At 27.9% G+C, this 25,839-nt stretch overlaps 1 protein-coding gene across 2 annotated transcripts in view; it reads left to right on the top strand.

The window, feature by feature from the left end:
- The window catches only part of LOC142328866 (protein apterous-like), a 330,108-nt gene extending 304,791 nt beyond the window's left edge, over positions 1-25,317 (top strand). For both annotated transcript variants that reach the window (XM_075372993.1, XM_075372992.1), the window contains exon 6: positions 23,175-25,317. In XM_075372993.1, the coding sequence (XP_075229108.1) occupies positions 23,175-23,363 (189 nt within the window). In that variant the 3' untranslated portion in view covers positions 23,364-25,317. The remainder of the gene's footprint in view (positions 1-23,174) is intronic.
- Positions 25,318-25,839: the final 522 nt, after the last annotated feature.

Here is a 25,839-nt window from a genome sequence, read left to right as displayed (position 1 = left end):
CAAAAGGAAAGACCGAGACCCGGTCTCCACCGGGGTAGCGGGGAACGGCATAGCCGGACCTGGTTTCTTCCGTCGGAAATTAGAGGCAGACAATTAAAAGATCCGGAAAGAACACGTCCCCGAGCCTAGTATACTTAATTGGATGTCCGGCTCGGGGATGTAGGGGAAAAAAATTTTCTTCAACATTATTCGGATCGGAATATTAAGGTACTTCAGCAGTAAATAATTAAATAAATATACGTGATATATATATTTTGTTTATTTTATAACTATTCTGTAAACATTAGGGATAAAATAATAATATAACAAAAAATATATAGTACAGGAAATATATATTTTTAAATCTACTTTTTAAGGCCTTTTTGTTGAATACCAGTTTTTTTTTTCTTTTCTTATTAGTTTTATTAAAGAAAGAACCATAAATTAATAAGTATGACCACTTTTGAGAACTCGAGAGTGGTTAAAAGTTTGACCATTTTTCACACATCAATTAAAAATAAAAACAGAAACGTGTAGGCTTAAAACATTTGTTCTTTTAAATATTTTATTCAAACCTTCTTTTTCCAGTTTTAATTTGTATATTCATTTACATACACGTTTTTATCCTTTTTTTTTCTTTGAGGTAACAATATAAAATAATAATGCATTGGCCGTTACCTTTAAATTTTACCCCTCCATATTTTTAGAGGGAAAAACTAATATTTTTGTAGGTAGTCTATTTAATACTGTCTATAATTTACACTAGCATCCTCGTCGCGGCTTCGCCCGCGCTATATGGTTACTTGGTTTCTCGTCTCGGTTACGGGATATTTAGCCGGTCATTGGTGGCTTCGTTTTCCCTTACTGTCTAACCAGAAGCTTCTACTCCTTGGACCCCGCTTTCTTCATTAAACTCTTGCTTATGAGAATAATAATGATAAATAAAAGTTATAGCCTGTTTAATTAATAAAAAATATCAGTCTATTGTAATTTCTTCAAAGTAACAGTTTCCAGTTCAGGACCCGAAACTTTGAGCGATCTAAGAATGTGGGTTTCAAAATAGTCGGCCTGCATTTTAAAAATATTTGTTATAACTAGTTAATCGTACTTCATAGCATAAAAATGTATTTTCGCCGGTTAGCGTTTTTTCTTTGAAATTAGTAAATTTATATAAAAAATTTCTAATGTAAATTTAATGGAATTTGAAATCAATTTTTTAATGAATAAATATTAAATATAATTTTATGCCCTACTAAAATTAATTCATCGATAGAACTACATGAACACAAAAATTATTGCAGTTGGATCAAAATTATGTAACCTTACTATTCATGGAATTCTGTTTCTTATACTGTTACACGAAAAAAGGAAACGGTAACAGTAACAGTAAAAAACAAATAAATAAGGAACTGATACGTATAAAATTACGTATCAGATAATATACCAACGTATTTCGTGCAAGATGGAATAAATTTTAAAATGGAACGTATCGCATACATTTAAAAAGCGTAGGCTATCGGATATTACTCGTATATCGTGCAGCAGTATGATATGTTAAGTAAGCTTAAATTAACGTAAACAAGCGTTTCCTGAAGCTATTTATATTAAAATTTTGCTACTTTGTATAAAGTATACGCTAAATAAATCTTTTAAATTTGTATTTGATTAATTATTTTGGCATGACTAACGTTAAGGTGTTTTTGCATGCTTTATAAAATTTGTATTTCTTGAAATAATCTTATAATTATTTAATACTTTTTTATATGAAAATATATTTAATTTTTTATATTATAATAAATCGTGTTAATTATTTTTCTTGTTTTAATCATAATTTACCGTTAAAAAGACTTATAAAAATTAAAAAAAAAACTCAATAAATTTCTTTTGAATATCTATAATTAGTAACGATATCTATGCAAGCTTCGCTAAACTGTAATTAAATAAATTTTAATTCTTATCGGTGCTTAATAATATTACATAGGTGCTAATCAATTGTATTAATGAGTATATATGCTGGATAAAAAAAAAAATTACCCACAATTTGCCTGGATGAATCAAGGGAAACCCAGGTAAAACCTTGATCAGCGCTGCACAAAATACACAATTAATTAAGGAATAAAAAACAGATAAGATTAAAATCCATATTAATTATTTAAAATATAAACACGTAAAATAATTTTAAAGTAAATTCATGAAGATACGACTTGTTAAAAATAACAACAAAATAATATTTAATTTTTTAAGGTATTAATGAAAATTATTTTAGCACACATTTATATAGTTTAATCTGATGCAAAAAATCAAAAGTTTTAAAAAATCTTAAAACTAGTATTATTTAAACGTTCATCGAGAGAGTAATATTGTGGAACTGAAAGAAAATCTTCTAATGAAGCCCTTTTCTGAACCCGAATTACTGTATTGACTTACACAGTCGATTGTACCTTTTCATCAACCAGATTGCTTGGTTTGATAGAGATCGATAATATTATTTAGTTTTTAAGGATGCACTTTGGTACAATTTAAAAAATCTGATGTGGACACTACATAACTTCCTTGCACGCTTATTAAATTACATAAACACATTTTTTACTGCACTTCATTTAAACTTATTTCATTTTAAAGTGAGATACGATCCTCCAATTCTTTAATAAAGTGGACAGATACACAATTGCATTGTGGTGGACACCATATTGCATCTAATTTTTTTTGTGGTATCCGTACTAGCATTTTATATTAGTTTACATATTAATTTTGTTCCTAATCGCTTAAGTAATGTGGTGTAAATGAGGATGTGTCGGATCCGTAACCATGGACACATCGGTTTTTAATCCGAATTCAAATACATATATTATTTAATTTTTTTTTTTTTTTTACTCTAATTATATTAATTTATTAACCTCTGAATGTAAAAAAGTTGGATTAAAATAAAAAGTACTTAAAATTTTATTTCACTAATAACTTTTGATTTTTTTTCGTATTTTATTTTTTATTATTATTGAATTATTATTTATTGTAATTTTGTTTAAAATCAGAGGTTAATAATTATTAATAAATCAATATATTTAAATTAAAAAAAAAAAGTTAAAAAATACATGTATATGAAATCGGATTCGAACCAATGTGCCTTCCCCTTGTAAAATCCAAATATTTCATTAAATAAAAATTTATTTGGCTATAACTCTGGAACCAATGAAAATAAGTACCACTTAATACACATTGTTGAAAAGCTCTCAATGAGGGCTTATTGCTGCAGTTAAGAAAAAGTTCAAAATCCAATTTTTCTTTTTGAATATGGGCTTTTTTGGACACTTTGGTTCACTGGATTGCAATCAAAAGTGGAGATGCACAATTAAATGTTTTAACAGTTCTAAATCCAAAATTTTAACATTCTACGGCTAATCGTTTTTGTGTTATACGAGAACATACGTACGTACGTACGTACAGACGTCACGCTGAAACTAGTCAAAATGGATATTTCCGTTGAAATCTGAAAACCGAAATTTTTCACGATTACAATACTTCCGTTACTTTGTACAAAGAAATAAAAATTCTGTGCATTTGTACTTTCACAAATATGGATGTAGGATAAGTTAAAATTTTAATTTTCAAAGTTCGTTCTATAGATTCATATTTGTGAATGCCGTACAATTATTTGACAGTCTTTTGTATCTTAAAATCTAGATCTAACTTTTTGAGGAAGCCCTAAGAGGTAATATCATACTTAAATCAGGCATATATATAAAAATAAAAAATATTTGATAATGATGACACAAGCTTAGATTTTTATTAAGAAGCCTCAAAGTAAAAGGTATGATTTGGAAAAAGAATCGAAAAACGCTAAAGAACCGCTTAAAGGACTTACATATATATCATCGATAAATATAAAAATGGAATAATAAAAATAAATACATTTTTTAAAAAATTAACAATTAAAAAAGTAATAATAAACGAAACTAAAATACAGCCCGTACATAACATTACAAAAATATAATCCATAGTTATAGAAAAAACTATTAACTTAAAAAATGATACAATAATACCTTAGATATTCCAACACGAAAATGAAAAGTTTATGCATAACGAAAGTAAACAATAGTGGTACTTACCCCCTCAGATTGGCTGAGTTGAGAATTTAAGATACTGCAAATTATACGAGTACATTGTTTAATAGAATTTACTGGTTTAGATTCTTATAATCCACGTATTTAAACGTCAATGAATAAAGAAATACAAAAATTCGGATCGATCACTTGTTCGTAAGTAGAATATTTTCTTTATTATTAACTATAAGATATAACAGCTGTGGAGGTGAAAAATAAGCTAAGTTTGACCGATGTGGTTAAATTTAAAAAAGATTCTTCATTAATTTATTTGTTATTTTTTTAAATTTAAAATTAACTTTTTACGCTGAAAGCTTTCTTGAGCTAACGGGTTTCGGTTAAAAAATTACACAGGTATACATTTAAAAACATCACGTCGTTAACACTAATTATTTTTTAAGAAGGCTACTTTTTTTGTTTTTATGTTTTGCAAAGTACAGTTTTTTTTAATTTTCTTTTAATCACGTGTTCCTTGTATTTATTAACATAAAACTTGTAACATATTTTAAATTCAAACAACTAAATTCCATTCTTTTCGAATACGTATAAAAGAAACAGTAGCTATTACTTACTGACAATTAAAATTTTTTCCTAATTACAAATTTAGCTGCCATTATATTATTATTCTGAACTAATTTTGAGATAAAGTTACGTAGAAGAATGCGGAAGGAAACGGACAAAATAAAATTCTTTTATTATCTTTTTTTTGTTTCTTTATAGCATTTAAATTGATGGAGGTTAAGGTTTTCTTTAGTTGTTGATTTTTTATATTTTATTTTAGACAGGTGTTCCTTAAAAAAGAAATGTTAAAAAGAAAAAAGATACCGGCTGAATAGGAACACTAACTCGAGAGACTTAAATTTATTTCCCGTTTCGTCTCAGAGTTGAAGTATATAATTAATATTTCAAATATAAGAAACGGTTGAGAAAAAGAAGCGATCTCTGATCATTTGTCGCTGCGATCTTCAAAAGGAGAAACAGCACATAATCACATTCCTCTTTAGTTTTTCTTCTTATAAGTCGTCAAGAATTAATTTGAGTCGAGCAAAGAAACTCATCCATTCTTTTTCTCCGAGCAGTAAAAACGTTCTTTGTTTTCTCTCAGTCGTCCCCGCCTATTAAATTCTTTCACTCTGATGGCTCACGTTATTTATCTGCTTCGTTTCTTCTTTACTTCGTCCTTCTCCGTCTTTAGTTTACGTTCCTTTTGCCTTTCTCTTTTTCTATATTACTTACACGCTTTTCTCCCTCTTATATTTCGATCCCCTTGTTAAAACATTTTCCCGGGATTGATCCCGAGCGGATAGGCTACCGTACCGTACTCAGACTCCTTTTTTTATTATATTATTTTTTTTTTTATTTATCCGTTGAACTTTGGAGTACCGTTTCCCCCTTAACTTCTTTTCTTCTCACCCTAAATAAAGGAAAGCCTTGCCTTCTTCTCACTTACACGGTTCAACTTTATAATACAGTAGAATTGCTATGTTGTGTTGTGAACTGAATTGCGATCTTCCATCATTATTTTTAACAAACTCTTCTGAAGATAGGCCTCGTTTTGTAAGTAAAAAAAAAAAAAAAATTGCCGTTGTAGAAGTTAATATCAAAGCTATGTGAAAAAATTGTATTAAACTTGTGAGAGGATCACACATAGACAGATAGTGACACATTTTGAAGATACAATAACATTTTATTTGTAATAATAAGATAATGATTTTTGTACGGTGTAACTTTCACAGAACACCCGCGCGTGCGCAAGCACATATATACAAATAAATGTATACTTATGATAAAAGTCTGGTAAGGAATAAATTACACTTCGAAAGGTTTAGAAGTTCGCTAAATCTGATTCATGAACTTACAGGTAATAATAAATATTAAAATAGAAGTGGTAGTAGGCTATATTAGCCCACAAAAGTAATAATTATTTTAAAATAATAACGCTGTAACTGTAAAACAGCTGATAAGGAATTAAAAAAAAAATACTGATTAATGAAAAAAAAATTAATGTATTAATTTAAATATATTTGAGTTCATACAAACTTCAGTACTCTATAATTTATTTTTTAATAATTTAAAAATATATTAGGATTAGTTACATTCGTATTAACCTTGACTAAATTGGATCACACTGGCAATCCCGAGTAAGGTGTTCCCAGCAAACTCCTCAAAAATTACACACTAGTATTACTAAAACCTTTCGTGCCAAGCAGCAAATACACTAAGTAATTATAAAGAACATTTAACACCTAACAGTAGAACAAGAAAAAGCAAAATTAAAGAAGTGATAAATAGTAAGAAAAACGATTAAACAACGAGAAGAAAAAGAAACAATACGCAATAAGTTTGTAAATAAAAATCGGAGAGAATATGGACAGCATTCACACTTGAAGTTACACTTAAGACACAATAGATTCACTAAGGTCCAGAACGTGTAGCCATTTTAATCTTCTTTAATTTTAATCTTCTTTAATCCCCGTTGTGCAGCAGGTTGACATCTAAGTGATTTACGTGTTGTTAAGTCGCAGTTAATAAATTGAGGACATAATTTATATAATCTGAATCGTTTGAAATCATCAGCAAAATAAAATTAGATTTAAAAAAAAATTTATGAATTTAATTTTAATTAAAATTTTTGAGTTCTATTAATTATTTAGATAATTCATTAAATACGATAACGGATTTGTCTAATCCCTTTATCTTGGACCGAAGTATTTTTCTGTATTCTCTAGTTTTATAGAAATGCTAATTAATATTTAGCTAAAAGAAATAACTTGTTAACAGAAGTCTATAGACATTTTATCGTATTTCATTTACTACATATTAATATACAAAATTCAATTTACCGGTTTTGAAAAATGATCTACCCATTTTGTACCCGAAAAAACTTTGCTTTTTTCCACTTTTTGAAGGAATCCCAAGATGAAACGTTGTATAATTTTAATCTTTAATTTTTGACAATTTTTCCCTAATTATTTATACATCTAGAATATATTGAGGTATTTAATAAAAAATAGTTGTAAAAATATTAGGCGTTATTTTATTACTATTAACTACATGAAACTAACTATTTTCTTGCAGTACTAAAAAAAAAATTTAGTTCTTGAAATTTTTTTAATTTTCAATTTTATGATATATTTTTCAGGTTAAATATTCAAGATTATATTTTTTTTAGTATTTTTATTTATAGTCGCATCAACTGTTAAAGTTATTAGCGACTTATCAGCGTAATGAAACTGTACCGGTAAACGTGTATTATTTAATAAACTCAGGCTGACCGTTTCTGATCGGTTAATTGAAACTCAACCCCCAAAGAACACCGGTATCTACGATCTAGTATTCAAATCCAAATAAAAGCAACTATCTTTATTAGGATTTGAACCTCAGAACTTCGACTTCGAAATCAGCTGATTTACGACGAAGAATTTACCACTAAACCCACCCGGTGGGTTTCTAATTAATTTACTTCTTTAATTTTTTATAAAGGATTTATAAAGAACTTTAAATATGGAATTCCAAAATTCTTTGTGAATCGATGTTCTAAGGAGAAGACGAATATAATTTCAATTTCTCTTTTTTTTTCTTCTATACTTCCTTTATCATTTTACTGTGGTTTTCGCTTCTTTATACAGACTACTGATGTTTCTTGTTTTTCTATTGTACCACAGGAAGTTTTATGTTATGAACTATTTTTCTATATTTCTTTTAACCAAGGCACTCTTTCTCTGATGTATTTCTTCTGTTCTTTCATTTGTTTAAAATACCTACTTGAAATTTTGAGATTCAAAAATTTTAATCATTCTGGGTCCGTTACTTTATTTACAAAAAAAAAAATATTACTACATTATAATAAAAAAATATTTACATTAAAAAAAAATTGAATTTATGTATCTTAAACAATAAAAAATTATATTCTTTTTTTATTTAGAAAAAAACAACAAATAAATAAACAAAAGGCATATGTTCACGGTAACATAACAGAATTCATTATTTTATTATTCTGTTTGTAAGCTATCACAAACCCAAATAAATCATAAACCATATTTTATGAAAAAACATGCAATAACAACATGATTTGTATTGCTAAAACAATTACATTACAATGTGTGTACAATGTGGTCTCATTGTTGTAATGCCGTAAGGTTTTAGATTTAATAAACAATATAACTACGTCGCCTTAAGAAAAATATTTACTGTAACTATATATTTACTGTAACTATATATATATATATATATATATATATATAAGTATATATATTAATTAAATAAAATATAGTATAAATAAAAAAAAGTGTGAGAAAGCTAGTTCGATTAGTTACCGTCAATTAGAGATACTGTGAGTTAACTATTTTGTTGTTTATAGAATGTCTTGTGTTGTATAAGTGTAGTATTGTATAGTATATAGGCAGGGATTCTGATGGGACGGTGTTTAAAGTGTTTTTTAAAAGTACTACCACTACTTTTACACAGCGATATCCCGTTTCTTAAAGCGGCAAATCACAGACCGCAAGTGAAGAACGTTAAATAGAACAGGCAGGCCGGTCGTCGGGTTTAACAAAAATTGTTCTCCCAGAGTAAAGAAAAGATATAAAACGAAACGAAGTAAAAATGAAACAAAAAAAGGGTAAAAATAAAATAAAGAGGACAGGATTCCAGCGTATAGAGATAATAATGGCGACAAATATCAAGTGAATTGAAAACGGGTTTTTGATTCCATCGCTACATCCAGCTGCCGACCATCCTACCAGCTGTATCATCGCCGTCGTCTGCCGGTCGATTACAGCATCTAGTCCTACATCACCTGTTGTCGGTGTAGCTGCCGTACTGGCCGATGCTGTTCTGTCAACTGCGTTGTCGCTGCCGCGGGAGCGGTGCACCAGTGTAGCAGATGCCGACCGGGTACGCCCACTTTAAAATCTACCGGTACAACTAACTCAACGATATGGCTTTTTTTAGATGTCATTAATGCTATTTTTGTTTTGTTGACAATACGTAGATACTTTATTTCTTTTTTACATAATACATCTGTAGTTTAAAGAAAATATATATAATATTAAACAACTTAAAGCTACAAAATAAATATACTACCGATAAAAATAAAAAAAATAAATAAATTTCAAACACTAGTTATAATAATATAACGCATAATAATAAAATATTTTGACTTCTCACTTTGTAATTATCTACAAAAAGTAATAAAGCTATAAGGTAACTTCTTTACAACAACGGTTCAATACTCTTATAAGCTACTTATTTTCTTTTATTAACTTTTGATCGAGGAAGAAACATTTGGGAACGAAGTTGAAAAGATTAAAAAAAACAATAAGAAAAAATTGAAAGGAATTCATCCGAGAAAGGAATCGATGAATAAACGAGAAGAAAATCAAAAATGTAGTCATTGAACAGCAAAACGAATCTTGATAACAATTTTAAATTATTAAAAATTACAAACAATGCTACTTAAAATTACATTATTTTAGTGTTATGTATTTTATAACCCAAAATCTATTCAATGTTTCACAGAACATATAATCTATGCTATGACTGTGTATCAATTTAATATAAATTAAGTTATATAAGAATACTGATATTTTAATAAAAAAATTACTGTCAGTTTAACAATTATACACACAAATTGGACATCAGGCAAAATAATTAAACTATAGTTTAATTATAATAAATCGTATAGACTGGATGAACATTAAGCAGCAGTTAATAAAAAAAAAACCATGTACATGAACTATATTCAAGGAAAACATTTTACTTTTGAAAATAACTAAAGTGAAAAAACAATACCAGCTATGGAAATAATGACCCATCGGGTTGGTCTAGTGGTGAACGCGTCTTCCCAAATCAGCTGATTTGGAAGTCGACAGTTCCAGCATTCAAGTCCTAGTAAAGCCAGTTATTTTTACACGGATTTGAATACTAGATCGTGGATACCGGTGTTCTTTGGTGGTTGGGTTTTTCAATTAACCACACATCTCAGGAATGGTCGAACTGAGAATGTACAAGACTACACTTCATTTACACTCATATATTACAATATCATCCTCATTCATCCTCTGAAGAATTATCTAAACGGTAGTTACCGGAGGCTAAACAGGAAAAAGAAAGAAAGCTATGGAAATAATAATCTTTGCCCGACAGAAGGCGAGATCTATTATATTAGAGATATATGATTTACACATATACAGTGCACATAATAGTTTACAGGAGTACATAGACGTTTTACTTTGGCCCTATTTATCACGAATGACCTGGCTGATTTAGCTGTATATAAGAAATTTTAATATTTTACATAAATTTCAAACCGACACGTAATTTATACATGAAAATTACGTAAAATTGTAAATTATATAATATATTACGATTTTTACATTACATGTTTTATTTTACGATCTTATGTAAAACAGTTTTTACATCACTGTTTCGTAAAATTGCGTGTAACATACCCGCAGCCTGTTCAAATTTTACTGTAAAAAAGTTGAAATATTATTTTTTTTAAATCTCTATTACTGTTAGGAAATACAGTTTAAAAAAATTAAATCCATAAAAAAATGAATCATTTTACATTACATTACAAAATAAAAACAGTTCTGTTTTTCTTATCGTTTACAAGTCATACTTGTCTTATATAAAACATATTTACTGATAATAAATATAAAAAAAGACAAAAAGAAAATTATCTAAACTTGAAAGTATATTCTATGTAACATAATTATCTAGGTACGATAATACATATTAGATAAAAAAACAATTTAACAAAAATGTTAATTACGATATTTTTCTGTTGTTTTGTTTTATAATCCAAGTATTTAAAAAAAATAAAATAACAGTACAATAAACAACATAAGTGAGATACCCAAAAAAAGTAATGATAATTGTTTTTGTATTAAAAGTAAAAATACAAATAATTATAAACTTTTATAGATTACAATTACAAAAAAAGAAGAAGACTATTTCCAACGTATCCAAAACGTTATGTGATTTTTAACGTATAATTTGGTCTGATACACTTTTTTATTCCCATATTCTTTACAAACTTATTACTAAAAAACAAATCGGTTTGATATATTGATTTGATATACTTTATTTTTTCTATTTCCCCATAATCTTTCAACATTTAATTAACTTCTTACTTTAATATATTTAATTATCCATTTTATTGATCTTTCGTCGTTTTAATCGTTTACACTTTTTTCAGTAATAAGTACTTATACAAACAATAAATAATTCTGAAGGCCTTAATATACAGAGCGTTTGGAAAGTTACTGTCCAGTATGTTTTAGAATTATGAGGTGCATTTTGTTCTTTCGGTCTTATATAGGTTGCTTTATGGTTTCGTTAGGCGTTGCTCATTAATAAAGCAAGATGTCATTTGTTCAGTTGTGACTGAACGTGCTTCATTCGTTTCGTTTATCAGAATCGGTAGTTGCGAGAAACGTAATGGTTTTTTTGATAGAGGAACGAATTTTTTTTCGTTGAACACATCTTTCGTGAAGGTGACAAGCATTCTGATTTTATACTTCTTTTAGTTATCGAAATGCAGCTCGAAATTTTATGAAAAACATTTCGGCGAACAGGCTCTGTTGAAGATACTGATCGACGTGGAAGACATCCTAAACTAAACGAACAGAAGCTGCTTGATATTTCGGATACTACGGGCAAACGTCCATCAAAGTCAAAGCTTAAGTTAGCACAGCAGTAAGATATCGGCCTTGCTATTGCATATAAAGCTGTAAGAAAAGAACTGAAACATTTCCCGTACAAGTAACGCGTGCTCAAGAACTGAACACTACCGAAAGTAGTAGATCATGCCGAAAGACTAAATTGTTATTTTCAGTGGTTTAAACGTCTTATTGATCGAAATTGTGTAGGTATCTTCGACATTACATTTTTTACAGATGAAGCGTGGTTTCATCTGGGAGGATATATTAACTAACAAAATACTCAACTGGTCGACAACTAACTTCCATGAATTACACGAACAGTCTTTACATGCGGAAAAGATTGAAGTCTGGGTCGGTATGAGTAGAACGCCCATTGTTGGTCCGATCTTTTTTTGAAAATACATTTAATAGTGATCGTTATTGTGCTGTTTTAATAAACTTCATAAGTCGGTTAATGGAAGTGGAAATCAGTTACGGTCGGTTCCAACAAGATGGCAGCACAGCGAACACAGCTAACAGGTCGATGACATTTTACGAAATGTCTTTGGTGAAAGGATCATTTCGAAGGGTTCGTGGCCTGTACGATCGCCCGATTTGATTTCCTCAGATTACTATCTACGCGGAGCAGCGAAACAAGTAGGGTATCGCAAAGGTCCACGTAAAATTGAGGAACTAAAAACCTCAAAAACGGCATATGTACGATACATTCCAGTATATCAGCCGGTTAAAGTGTTTGAAAAGGAATTGAAACGTTTGCAGTGTTTTATTGATGTTGAAGGAGGCCATTTTCAACACCTTTTATAAATTATTCCAGTCGCTGTAATATTCGTTTCTATAAAATTATGAAATAAAAATACAAAGTAATAATTAAGAAATTTTCGTCATTACGCTCCATAATTCAAGTGCCCAGCATTTTTCCCAACGCTCTGTAATACCCACGAACTTTGTGGGTTCTTTTTACAAAATTCTGGATAATTTTTTTTTCTATATTTTACTATACCTTATAATTATTTCTAGAGGAATAAAAACCTTTATATCTTTATCACAATTAATATATATATATATATATATATTAATTTTTCAAGAAAAGCGGGAAAGAAAATACTGACTTTTTCTTGTATAGATTATTATAAAAGTTTGACATCGCTATTTCATAAAAAATGTAATTTCTGTGAGTTATTAATATCTTTGCTTATTATGAATTAGAATGGTTTTTATATCCATAATTACTGGTGGGTTACTTATAACGATTTTTAACTCGTATTATAAGCCATTAAAAATTACGTTTTAAAAAGCATAATTTAACCGCGTATTAAGTACGTTATATTTTATTCGGTTTTTACGTTAGCAATAAGAAAAAGAAAAGAGGAAATTAAAGCGCTGCTGAATTTGGCAACATCGACAAATATGATAGTACACGTTCTTTTAGATTCCACTCGTTCTGGATCGGTTTTTATTTTAACATTTCTTTCTTTTTGTAATTGCCGGGACCTTCTTTGAATTTTAAAGGTATTCTTAGTCCTATAAATACCGCCATGTTTTCTCAGGCTGTGTATGTTGTAGCCTATATGGTTACAGCTGACATCTGTTAAGCGGGAATCTTGTAACAGAAAAATAATTCTTCTCATCGACCTCCTCCAGTTCTTTCATTCCTCAACTGAACGTTTTACATTTTTTTATTTATTTATTTTTTATTTTAAACAGAATAAGTAGGCATATTTACGGTTAGTTACTTACAATTCATCATATATAAAAAATAAAAAAAACATTTCTTAGTTGACATTACGTAGAAAATTTATATTTCTTTTAATAAAAAAGAAATTGAACGTAAATCTATTTATTTTTATTATATATCATTAATTTAACAACCGCTTAAAATTATTTAATGCGTTTAAATTAATGAAATAACATTTTAACCTAAAAAAAAGTGGCCACAAAGTATTATTATAGTTTACTAGTTTAAAGTAGTATAGTAAATAAATATATATTAATAAAACATCTTAATAAACCAGAATTATACTCTAGATATTTTTAAAAATAATTGTTCACAAACATTTTTTAAAATTGCAGAAACCATTATTTTAATTTTTATTATTGCATTTTTTTTTAGTTCTAATTGTTTACTAGTATTTGAAATAATAATAATTTAAAATAAAGTATTTGAAATCTATAAAATCAAATTTCATCGCGTCACTTCCATTCATCAGCAAACTTCTGAGTTTGAATCCCTGTCAGACTTAAATCTTTGTATATACAAATTCACATTAGGAAACGTAATTAGGTTAAAATATCTGTTATTTTTACTTAAAGAATAAATAATAGTTGAATACGTTATTAATAAAAATTAACTTAATAAACTATTTGTCTGTATTAAAATACAACGAAAGTTTCAAATTTTTCATTCATTTTCAAGTTTATAACTTATTCAGGAATTTAAAAGAAAAATTAGTTAATTTCTAGAACGAGACATCCGTAAAACTTTAATGTGTAAATTTTTTTTAAAGATTTCTTTTAATTTTTTTAAATTTATAGTTATTATAATATTATGAATTTACTTACAATACGGCACGACATGAATTTAGTAGCACGGCATCAGTCAGTAGTATAATGTAGATATAATCATTTCTTGTACACCCTTCTTTCTACCCGCATCTTTCAGTTTTTCTCTACTGTGATTTCAAATAACATACACCATTTTTCCTCTCCTGACTTGAAACAAAGTGAACATTAGTTTACATGTAATACTTTTAAGCAACATTTAAATAGCATAAGAAGTATAAAATTTGTAAAAAAAAGCAAAAATTAATCAACTTTTAGATAATAACAATGAAAATAATACATAATAAACATCCAGTACTAAGGTTTTTTATACTTATAAGTATTTATAATGTTGCCAATTCTAATAAAATTATAAACCGAGTGTAAAATCATCGGAAATATCTGGAAGTCTTCCAGGATACCGATGACGGAAATAAGATCCGTCAGAAATAACATCGTTCTTTATTTTCATAAATTTAATTGTGGAATATTGTCAATATATTCTATATTGATTGATAATTATTTTACCCAATAATTCTAATCAAAACGATAACGCAAGTCAATACTGTTTGTAAGGCTGAGAAAAAAGGATTGACGTTTCAAGAAACACTGACAAATGTATTGTAATGTTTAATTTCGCACACGTAAGCGTAAAAACCGATAAGGTGGATGAAATAATCTGTTTTTTAGATATTTTAGAACGCTTTTTTTTCTTTTTATGGTAAACCTACTCGTCCACGCACATGCCTACTTAATTTACAACACTCATCAGCAAAGGCAAAACATTTTAGAGATACACTTAATTACTTCTTTACCACCTGGCCCACTGAGGCGATTAGAAAATAGAAAATTATGTTATGAAAATGAAAATAGAGTGACTTAACGCTGGCAACAGTGGTCTTAGGCGTAGCACTTGTTGTTTACCAATCTTTTCACATAATATAGGTTTGGATAAAATCAGCTCAAAACCATCATTTAGACTGATAATTTTTTATAGGCACAGTAGTTATATTAGCCTTTTGGCTATTCCCCCGCGTCACGAGATAAATCTCTCGATACCCCCTACACTTCCTACATATAATGCTCGTTATTTATGAAGAAAAAACTCATTAATTTTTCTTTTAATGTACTGTTTAAAAAAATATATATATGTTTTAGAACATGAATTAAATATCTAAATAAACAGGAAATTCTCATATTTTATCGCTTTGTATTATATATATTTTATAAAGATGTATTTTTTAGCTTAAATAAAAAATAACACTTTAAACAATGGAGAATTTAATTTAATTTATAGTTGTATGCCTTTACTTAAAATAAATTATTATTCGAAATTCGTTTATATCTTTACACGTGTAATATTTTACAATATTCTTTTTGAAAGAGGATGTATTTAAATGTGTGGGTATGTTTATAATTTGTGTATATAATTATATATATACGTGTGTGTATACGTTTTAAAAGTAGGCAAACTTGACAGTGTCAACCGTGTTAGAATGCAGATCCTACATTTGTCATCGCCTCTGCCACATTAGCGTCTCTTCTCGCTATTTATTGCTATCTACTCCCATCTATTTACTAACTTTACATTTTGACTAATGTTTGAAGCCAAACTTTTGTTTCTTATACGCTTTGATTTAATTTTAAACTACATAAAATTCATTCTAGACTGATTCATGTAAAAATAAAAGGTCCATGTGTATGTAAATATGTATAAGTTATTTAAAATAAAAATTTAAATATTAAAAGAAAATCCTTATACAAATTAAATTCTAGATTAAACAAAAAAAGAAATAGAATTAATTTATCATAACACAAATAATGAAAATTTATGTCATACCTAATTTAAAATAAATCCAAACAATATTTTTTATGAAAAAAAAAATTTATTTTCTATATTATTATTTTTAAACATTTCTACTGCGTAAACTACTGTTATTTTTCATAAAAAGGACCATTTTATTTTAGGTAAATACTAATCTTCAACATAAAGTGAATGAATTTATTTTAAGTTACTAGCAGAGTTAATCTTAACCGGTTACATTACAAAACAGGTAAAAATATCTATAAAATGTGTAAATATTATTTTAATAGAAAATATAAAACTAATAATTTTTTTTAACAATTTTGTCGCATCATACGACATTTTATTTATTCTTTCCCAGTGTTTAACAAAAAAAATCATTAAACACAAGAACAAATTCAGCAAAAAATTTCAATAATTTTTTTTTTTTTTTATTCTTTAAACGTTCGTCAACGAAGAAAATGGTTTAAAAATCACCAGTAGTTCAAAACATTAACACTATTCAGGACATTTTATATTCAAAAAAGAAAAATTCAGCCTTATGCTTCTTCTGTCTATAAATAGTCCCCAGTAAATGTTCACGCAATTAAATAGAATGATCATGTGAATCGCATTCAATTTATTCCTTTCCAAGATTGATTTCTTAAAGAGTCGGCAGTAAACCGTACAAAATAAAATTTTCAAAAAATTAGAATTTTGTCAGGTTAACTCGAATATAATTAGTGTACTAAGAATAATTACTTTCTGATATTTGTAAGAGCAATTAATATATGCTTCATTATGATACGTTAATATTCTACATAATTGTGGAGATAACCTTTTAAACGTTGAACATGTTTTAAGCTGGCTCTTTAGTAAATCAATTTATTTTTAAATATATTTCAGTTGTTTATGCAAAATTTATGATCTTAATGTGCTCTCATCCTGGGAAAGATAATTCAGCCTTCCAGGATAATGCAGGGTATGAATTCTGACAGCCTGGAAAAGGTTTTTAAACATACTATTTTATGTGTTTTTCACGTTTTGCAATCTTCCATAGGAATATCATCCCTTTCGTGTTATCAACCGTTTTTCTTTACCGTTGACACCTTCCAAGCCAGTTATAAGGTACTAGTGATCTTTAGAGGTCTTTGCCCTTGGTATGGTTTGGTTTACTTGGCATTTCTCCCGCCACCATCCCATTCGGTCGCCCTAAAGCATAAGACTGAATGTCTGTGCCACAAACTGTTACTGAGCCTCGAATCAGTTTAGCGACCAGTGTCCTAAATAGCTCCTAAAACTAAATTTGTCCTTGGTATTAATACGTTTTGATGAGACGGTTATCTCTGCTTATGCATATATCAGAGAAATCTGTTTCTTATCAGATGGAGAAAAAAAGGCAATATGAGGCTGATGTTTTTGAATCAGATATTCTAAATGTTTTTAATACATAACGAACATAAGATCAATAACAATTTTCCAAATTTTTGGAAATTTGGCTAATCAAACAGACATCATTCTGTCTTTTTTAGTCTAGAATCAACCTACTTTGCTATAAGTTGAAAAAGGAAACATATAATAATAAAAACGAAATTTTAACATTGGTAGATATTAATTCTGTAACATTTTAATGAATAGCAATATTAATGTTCTATTAAACAAATGACAATAGCTTCTAAAAATATAACGTTAACATAGTCGTAAATTACTTTGATTCCCACATATATACTGATATTATTTTATATCGTAATATAAAAATCTAAGAAATCTTTTGTAATTGATATATATTTTTAAATAAACAACCCAATTACGAAATTTCGGTTTAAAATCAAATGAACTTTGATGATTCTATGAAAGTACATTAAGATGATAAAATTGAAATTAAAGCTGGTAATATAATGGCAGTTTTAATTCCAATTTAGTATATCATTATACACTAATAATTTAAATAGAATTTTACGATATAAATCAATAATTCTAGTTTTAATATCTGCAGGTGTTATAACTGAAGATATATAATAAACGAAATTAGAGATTTAAATATTAAATCAATCATTCTTATCTGTAAATATCCGTATAATTATTACCATCATGGTCACATTTTAACAATTATGATTGCGTTATAAAACCGATTTTATTTTTTTTTCTCATTAAATACTGAAATAAATCTGATAATTGCATAAGCATAGCCTATTAATAACTTTTTCAAACTACTGTAATTGTATCAGTTGACATTAATGAGAGTGTCACTTTTTCTGAATCCATTATCTTTACTCAATTTTTGTAGATGAGGTCTAAACGTATAGTGAAAATTATTAATTTGTAGAAAATATCCATAATTAAGATTTGGTTGGCTGGTTGATATAATTACACAAATTTTCGGGCAGTGTGGTACGGTAAAATATTTATTTATTTTTTTGTTTTCTATGTTAGGTCACTTTCTAATTAATCGCAAACAGGATTTTGTAATTTTATTTATTTATTTTTACTTCAGTAATAATAAGTACATTAGACAAGTATTCTACGTATGATACATAATTTTTTTTTCTGTGAATTTTTCTACTTACTTTCATCTAAAATAAAAATGAGAATGATTTTATTATATTTTTTACTTTTCTTTTTCACTACTTCTAAAAATACTCACGAATAGTCCTGTTCAATTATCCAATTATTCTCGTATATAAAGAGCGGTTCCAAATTGCAAGGCAATCTTTCAGAAAATAATTTTATAGCAAAAAATAAGAAGATAGGTTCATATAAACATAGGTCAGAAAAGGGTTCATTAGCTGGTTTCGGCTCGCTAAACAATTAGCCCTGCTTTCTGCTCCCTCTGTGAAATTAAACCATACTAAAACTCTTGGGGTACGAATCCAGGGGTAAATTTGTTGTTTTCTTGCGGGTTTTAATTTAATAAATTGAATAAAATTGGTTCCATACCCCTAACTCACTGAGGTTTTAGCTCAGCTTTGTCGGAAAGTAGACTTTTTAGGTTTAAAATAAAATAATTTTCTTAATTTCCCCCAATAAATAAATAAAAATTTCTAGTAAATTTCTAGTTAATTTTGTATAGAATTTAATTCTGAAAAAAATGAGGTATAAAATAAAAAAAATTACGTCTATTAAAATTAAACTCATATTTGTTAAGTTCAACTTCAATTAAAAACCAACTTTATATACATATGTGTGTACATATCTTATTCAGTATACATAAATATATACTAAACATAAATAAGTACATACAAAGATGAGACCAAAAAACATGCATCAAAGTCGAACGTTCATAATATCAAAAGAAAAAGAACACCTAAAAATATATTGTTATCGATCATACAAAGAATAAATAATCAAAGAAAGAAGCTGTGAAACAAATCAAAGAAAAAATACAGTAAGTGGCGAAACGAAGAGAAGAATTGTTAAAAGTTAATTTGTAATATTTTTTTACTTTTGTAAAATGTAAAAATTTTGTATTGTTAATGTTTCATTTAAATAAAAAGTAAAACAAGTACAAATATGTTAAAGAATTTCTTTTTAACTGCTAAACCTATGTTTAGTGTCAGCAGATTTATTTTTTAATAAGTCACTTTATGACTTCCTAATTTGTAACATTACTACGTAAATAAAGAATTCTAAAATTTCTTTATTCTGTTTTCTTACGATTTAATTTTCCATTTCTCCCCTTTTCTATCACATTCTATTTGAAAACTTTTCTTTTATATATGTTTTTCAGGAATTTGAAATTCTCTACCAGACAATAAATCCTAACCGTAACATTAATTTTGATTCATTCTTATTTTCAGTCAAAATAAGAATACATCGAAGAATTTTTAATATTTTTTTTTCTACTATTTTTTTGTCTAGACCTGAAATTTTTCTTGTAGTTAATTCATGTTGTCTTACAAGCATAAATTAAAAAGAAGTATAAATAATTTATTACCGTATCTTAACTATTACTACTGTTCGATTTTCTCATTTTCTACTCTTACTGTAGAACATTGTTATTCTATTAGTAGAATATAACCCTTTTTTCAGCTTTAGATAAAATCAGAAAATGTCTTGTATTAGAAAATTTTCTGAAATTCTATAAAAAAAAAAAACTTCCTTTGATATTCTTTCTTAAGAAAACCGAATTAGTATTTCATTTGCGGGCTATACCTTACACGTTTTCATTCTGTTCTATGAAACACTCGTATTTTTGAGATTTGTAGTAAATAATATAGTAATCTTGTAATTTTAAAGCTCTCACGTTCATCATTGTAGTGTATAATATTTTCTTTTCAATAATTATTTAGGAGTATTTATTCATTCAGTATTATATTTTATCACACTAACTTTACAATTTATTTAATCCTATTTTGTTCAAATAATACAATAATTGTGGTTATATATAAATAAAACATTTAAAAACTACTAAAAATTTTCTAGAATAATCAGATGCAAACAAAGAAGGAGAAGAATTAAAATTAATTGTTTTGAGGTTGAATATATTACGGTTTTTTTTAATTTTTAAAGTTGAAACACAGGATAATCAACAGCAGATGATTTTATAATTAGAAGACTTATATAAAGAATAAAAATAAGATTTATATAAAGAATAAAAATTAATGTTTGGAAAATTAATGTAATTAACGTAGGAGCCGATTTTCATCAGCTGCTAAACTAATTACTTGAAAAAAAGGAAGAATTGAAAATATCTTATACACCATGAAAACAGATGATTGTCGATGTTAAAAATAAATGAAAAAACAAAAATAGTACTAAGAAGGAGGTATTTAACGTAAAAAAAATGTTTTTATTACGTAGCACAATGCATTTAGACTTAACGAAGCGTCTTGTGTAGGTGTAATGTTTTTAATGTATTGATGTGAAGCAAAGATCTAAAAATACACTAAAAGCATATGAAATTTGAGATAGAGAATACTGGAGAAGATTTAATAGAAAAAGAGAATAATGAAGAACTGATGATGGGAGAGAGAACGAAATTAGAAGTAATCGGATCAATTTAGAAAAGGAAAGCACTGACTGGGGACATAAGATGAGAAGAAAGGAATCGATTAAAACTTTAGCAGAAGGATCTGTACAAGGTGTAAAATAGTTGAGACCGTAAGAAGTAAAATTATACATGATCTAGCAGGTGGGAGGTATCTAAATCTTAAAAATGTAGTTAAATAAAGAAAGTCAGAAAATAAAAAATAGATGGACGTAGCGTAAAGAAATCTCATCAGGGCATATTACCGTATGATACGTAACAAATTTTCACGGGCATAAATTATTTGTATTAAAATACCAATTAATTTTGATTTGACAAATTATTATTTTACAAAATAATTACAACAAATTCCAAATTTTTATTTTATTACTATTTCAAGATGTATTAAGAGGGAACGTAAAAGACTTTTTTGTAAGTTATTATACTTACACAGTACGATCGATTAATAATATTTAGGTTACATAATAACGCACTGTATATTGCGGATGTAAAATATAAAAGGCTAGACTAAGATTATATATGTTAGTAAATTGAAGAGCAACTGTCGTATCTAAATTTGCTCTGAAGTCGTTACACGGATAATGTAGCATCAGAGTGTTGCTGGTGTAGCCATTATTCAACAATGATAATTTTACTCGCTCGGAATTCAAATGATTAATGCCGCCGCTGTGTCATAATAAGGCGTCGGGACGCGGGCGAGGGGCCGACGCCATTACATCTCTTGCGATGCTAATTGCCGACCCGTGTTGTGATGGATGTTGTGAGCACCGGTTAGCTTGGCTCGGCTGAGCTTAGCGTCGCTTTTTAATGACGTTCAAACAGAAACCTCCCTTCTAGTTTTCCGATTGCTTTCAAATAGCATCACGGTGTAAGTTTAAGCTATATACCGGCTACGCAGTCTACCACACCGTTTGTGTTGTGGCTTGCTACACCTAATGAATAAACTTCAGAAGCCCGTTCTAATTGGTCCGACTAACACTCAAACCGCTGTGCACAACAAGTACAAACTAAACTTTAAACTGCTAGCGCAAGGCTAAAATAACTTTACTTTCTAAAACCGTACGATTCAAAATTAAAAATATAAATGTATATAATCCCCGTACCATTTAATCGACTTATTAACGAGCCTTTTTTTTTATATGTCCGGCAAAATATTTAGAAAAAATTAAATGACCCGAATCTGTACGATATACGTATAATTTGTTTAAAAGTTGAAAATTTATTTCTAACGTTCCACTAGACTGTAATTTGTTCATTTTATATATACGTATATATTTTTAAAATAATGTAAAAACTTATATTCGTGTGGGTTTTACAAGCTAACTGTTCAGAATTAAAATGATTTTAAATAACTAACTAAAAAATAAATTTACTTTTTTTTGGGTCGTAATTCAAAAATATTTCGCTTTTAAATTTAAATTATAACGAAAAAACTTTTTCATTTTTTATAGCAAATAAACAAAACAAAAACAATGGTATATTGCTGTTCAAAGAAATTCACTTTATTTATCGTCTAATATTTCATATATTTTAATTTTTATATTCAAAAGTCTTATATTTTTTCCGTTTTGTAAAATAGGGAAATGTACCTGTATTAAAATATTTTTAAAAAAATAGGATTCTAATTTTAGTACAATAAAAGTTGTTTTAATCACGTAACAGAGTAACTTCCTTTATGGCACTTTATTGCAAATTACTTTTATCAATATATTAATCTACGAAAGAGCAATTACCTAAAACTGTTTGTTTACAGATACTAATAACAGATTTTGTATTACACTTAATTAATAGCTCTAATAAAATAACAAAAAAAACCCTAATTAATATCTATATTTTGTTTTTACAAAATTGTATATTCATGAAAATCAATTAAAATATCAATTTGATTTCTTTAAGTGCTACTACATAACTGTATATAAACCTTTGGGAAGCATTACAGTCTGTAAGGCTTAAAATTAAAACCATTATCGTTACCTTTGTCTCTCAGAAGAATACTCGTTAAAAACAAGGCCGTTAGTTATGAAAAAATTATTTCTATTCTGTACATTATTTTTTTTTTTTGTTAATTTACAAATATTTATGGAAAAAATATAATGAATTTGTTTTTGTTTATTTAGGTATGGTTTCAAAATGCCAGAGCAAAATGGCGAAGAATGATGCTTAAACAAGAAGGCGGTAAAGGTTCATCGTTGGATAAATGCGGCGAAGGTGGATCAGGGTCTGCGCTCGATGCGGCGTATCATTTGCCTCCACACAGCCCTTCACAACATTATCTAAGTTCCTCACCTTTAGAGTGCTCATCGTAATTGAATGTTAATTAATATAATAATTTAAAATATTTAATTTTTAAGTTATAATAATTATTATTAACTTATTAAAAAGCAGTTATTATCTTAAGATTTCATTCCAGTTAAAAAAAAATTAAAAATAGATGTAACGATTAAAATATTTCATGAATCGATTAAACATTTTCGATAGGAAATATTAAGAACAATTTGAATATTTCTCCTATTACTGCTTCCATTAACGCGCTCTTGGACAATGTATATGAGATTAACGGTCGGATCTTATCAGTCAAATTTTGAAGCACTTCCGCTTATCCATTCGCTCTGAAATTTTGCGTAAAGGTTTGCTCCTGATGACAACACATTTTAGCAATATTTACAAGTCCCTGAGATGCCCTTAAGTTGCTAAAAAGATGCCCCTTGAACTTATGCGACCTCGTTTTCATGCTTATTTTCTTAGTGAAAGAAACCCTAGCCTGTTTCGGTAAGTTTGGATCTAAAATTCGTTACCGTAGATTTGGGAAAATTTATTACTTTTAACCGGATCCGAATTTTCGGACGAAAATCGCAAAGCAAATATTTCGAAAAGGGTCGGTCCTAGCGCTCTGAAAAATTTTTCTATACCCCATCACAACACCTCATCCGCTTCCAGTAGATCCGTCGGATGAAGATAATATTTTCAAGTGCCCCCGGGGCGCCGTTCGGAAATTGGGGAGGGGGTGCTACGGGATCCCACTGTAATATCTTGAAAACCGCTCGTCCGATTTTTACGATTCAAACGGTGTACGTATCAGCAGGGCGAGCGCTAACTATTTAACGCATCAGGTACTCTCTTGATCGACTGGATCTTGGTTATCCGGAAATTAAATCGTTTCAATCAAAACATGGGGCGTTTTGATTGCACTTACCCACCGTAAAAAGTACCGTTCCCATCTTTCGCAAAATACGCTCAAACCTGTACGCTAGCACAGCTGTAAAGTATAAACTTATGAATACTAAAAAGCAGAAAATAAAAAATATGTAAAAATATCTTTAAAACCACTCTTAAATTAAACGCAGTAAAAGGTGAATAATAATTTTAGGACGGTATCTCAGAATGGATTTTACAACAACCTTTGATGGTGATATGTAAGATTATGTGAAAGTCATAGCTTCAAATTAAAAATTTGATATTTTTGCCAATTTTTTCATATGCGTGATGAATGGCCTAAAGAGTGGGGTACACGCACCCCACATAATCACACTATCACCATCAAAGCTTGTTGTCAAATCGATTTTGAAATACCGTCCTAATAGCGTTTTAAATTTTTAAACCCCAATTAATCTCATTAATACCTAACGGTGGTCCCGGAGTTAAAAAAATAAACCAAAATAAACAAACTGTTAAACGTGGTGTACAGCTGGCCAAAATGAAAAAAAAAAGGTTAATACTCAAGAATAATAATACATATAGATAAAATTTAAATATATTTTTATTCATCCACCGCGGTAATGAATGAATGAATGATTTGTAACTATTGCTTTACTTTTTAATCGTCTTATTTAGAAGTAGTTACATAAGGTGGATCATAGTTTTTAAATCTGTCTCCCGTTATTAGACTCCATAACCGAGATTGGAAATTTTGTCTTATTCATTAATTTTGCTTTAATATTTAGTCAAAGATTCGTAACCTATTATTATTATTTATTTAATTTTAAAATGCGTTAAAAAGATTATTATATCTGATAAATTATCTTGAAAAAATATTCAGTTATCAGCTACCAAAGGATTTTTTCCTTTGATATTTTTTGACTAATCCTAATACGATATTAAAGCAAATTAAAGATTTATTCAAATAGTAAAAGAAAAAAAATTTTATTTGTATTTATAAAATAAAAAAAAATCTGGGATGTAAATTATTTATTTAAAATAAAAAAAACTGCTTTTTAATAAAATAATTAAATGTGTTTTTAGGAAAAAAGTGATTCGGTTAAAAAAAACAGTGAATGTATAGTGAAAAGTGAAATATTGTTATTTCTTTTGTTTGTTTATGTAGATGAATTAAAGATAAACATTTAAATGAATTGTAAATTAATTAATTAAATGCAATTTAACAAACATTATTTATGTAATATAGTTTTTTTTTATTGAAAAGTGGAAATAATTTCAATAAATAAAATTATTAATAGTTAATTAAAAACAAACAAAAAACTGTATCTGCAGCTAGAGACTGATGTTCTGTATATGTGTATAAATAAAATTTATAAATGTTAGTTTTACTTATAAATTACATAATATAGGCTAATAAATTTATATAAACAGCCTATATTAATATGTGGAACTGCGAACTATTTTTATACATAATCGGTTAAATAATGTACGTTAACTAATTTAATTCAAGTAAGAAGTCTACGTATAATGTATAAAAACAAATAAAAATTAATATTTGTACAGAGAAAAAATAAATAAATACTGTAAAAGAATGGAAGAATTTTATTCATTTAAGTGAAACAAAAA

The sequence above is a fragment of the Lycorma delicatula genome, chromosome 8 (assembly GCF_047948215.1).
Source record: "Lycorma delicatula isolate Av1 chromosome 8, ASM4794821v1, whole genome shotgun sequence".
Classification (NCBI taxonomy): domain Eukaryota; kingdom Metazoa; phylum Arthropoda; class Insecta; order Hemiptera; family Fulgoridae; genus Lycorma; species Lycorma delicatula.
The sequence above is the reverse complement of the archived record's forward strand: the minus strand, read 5'-3'. Positions and strand labels throughout refer to the sequence as shown.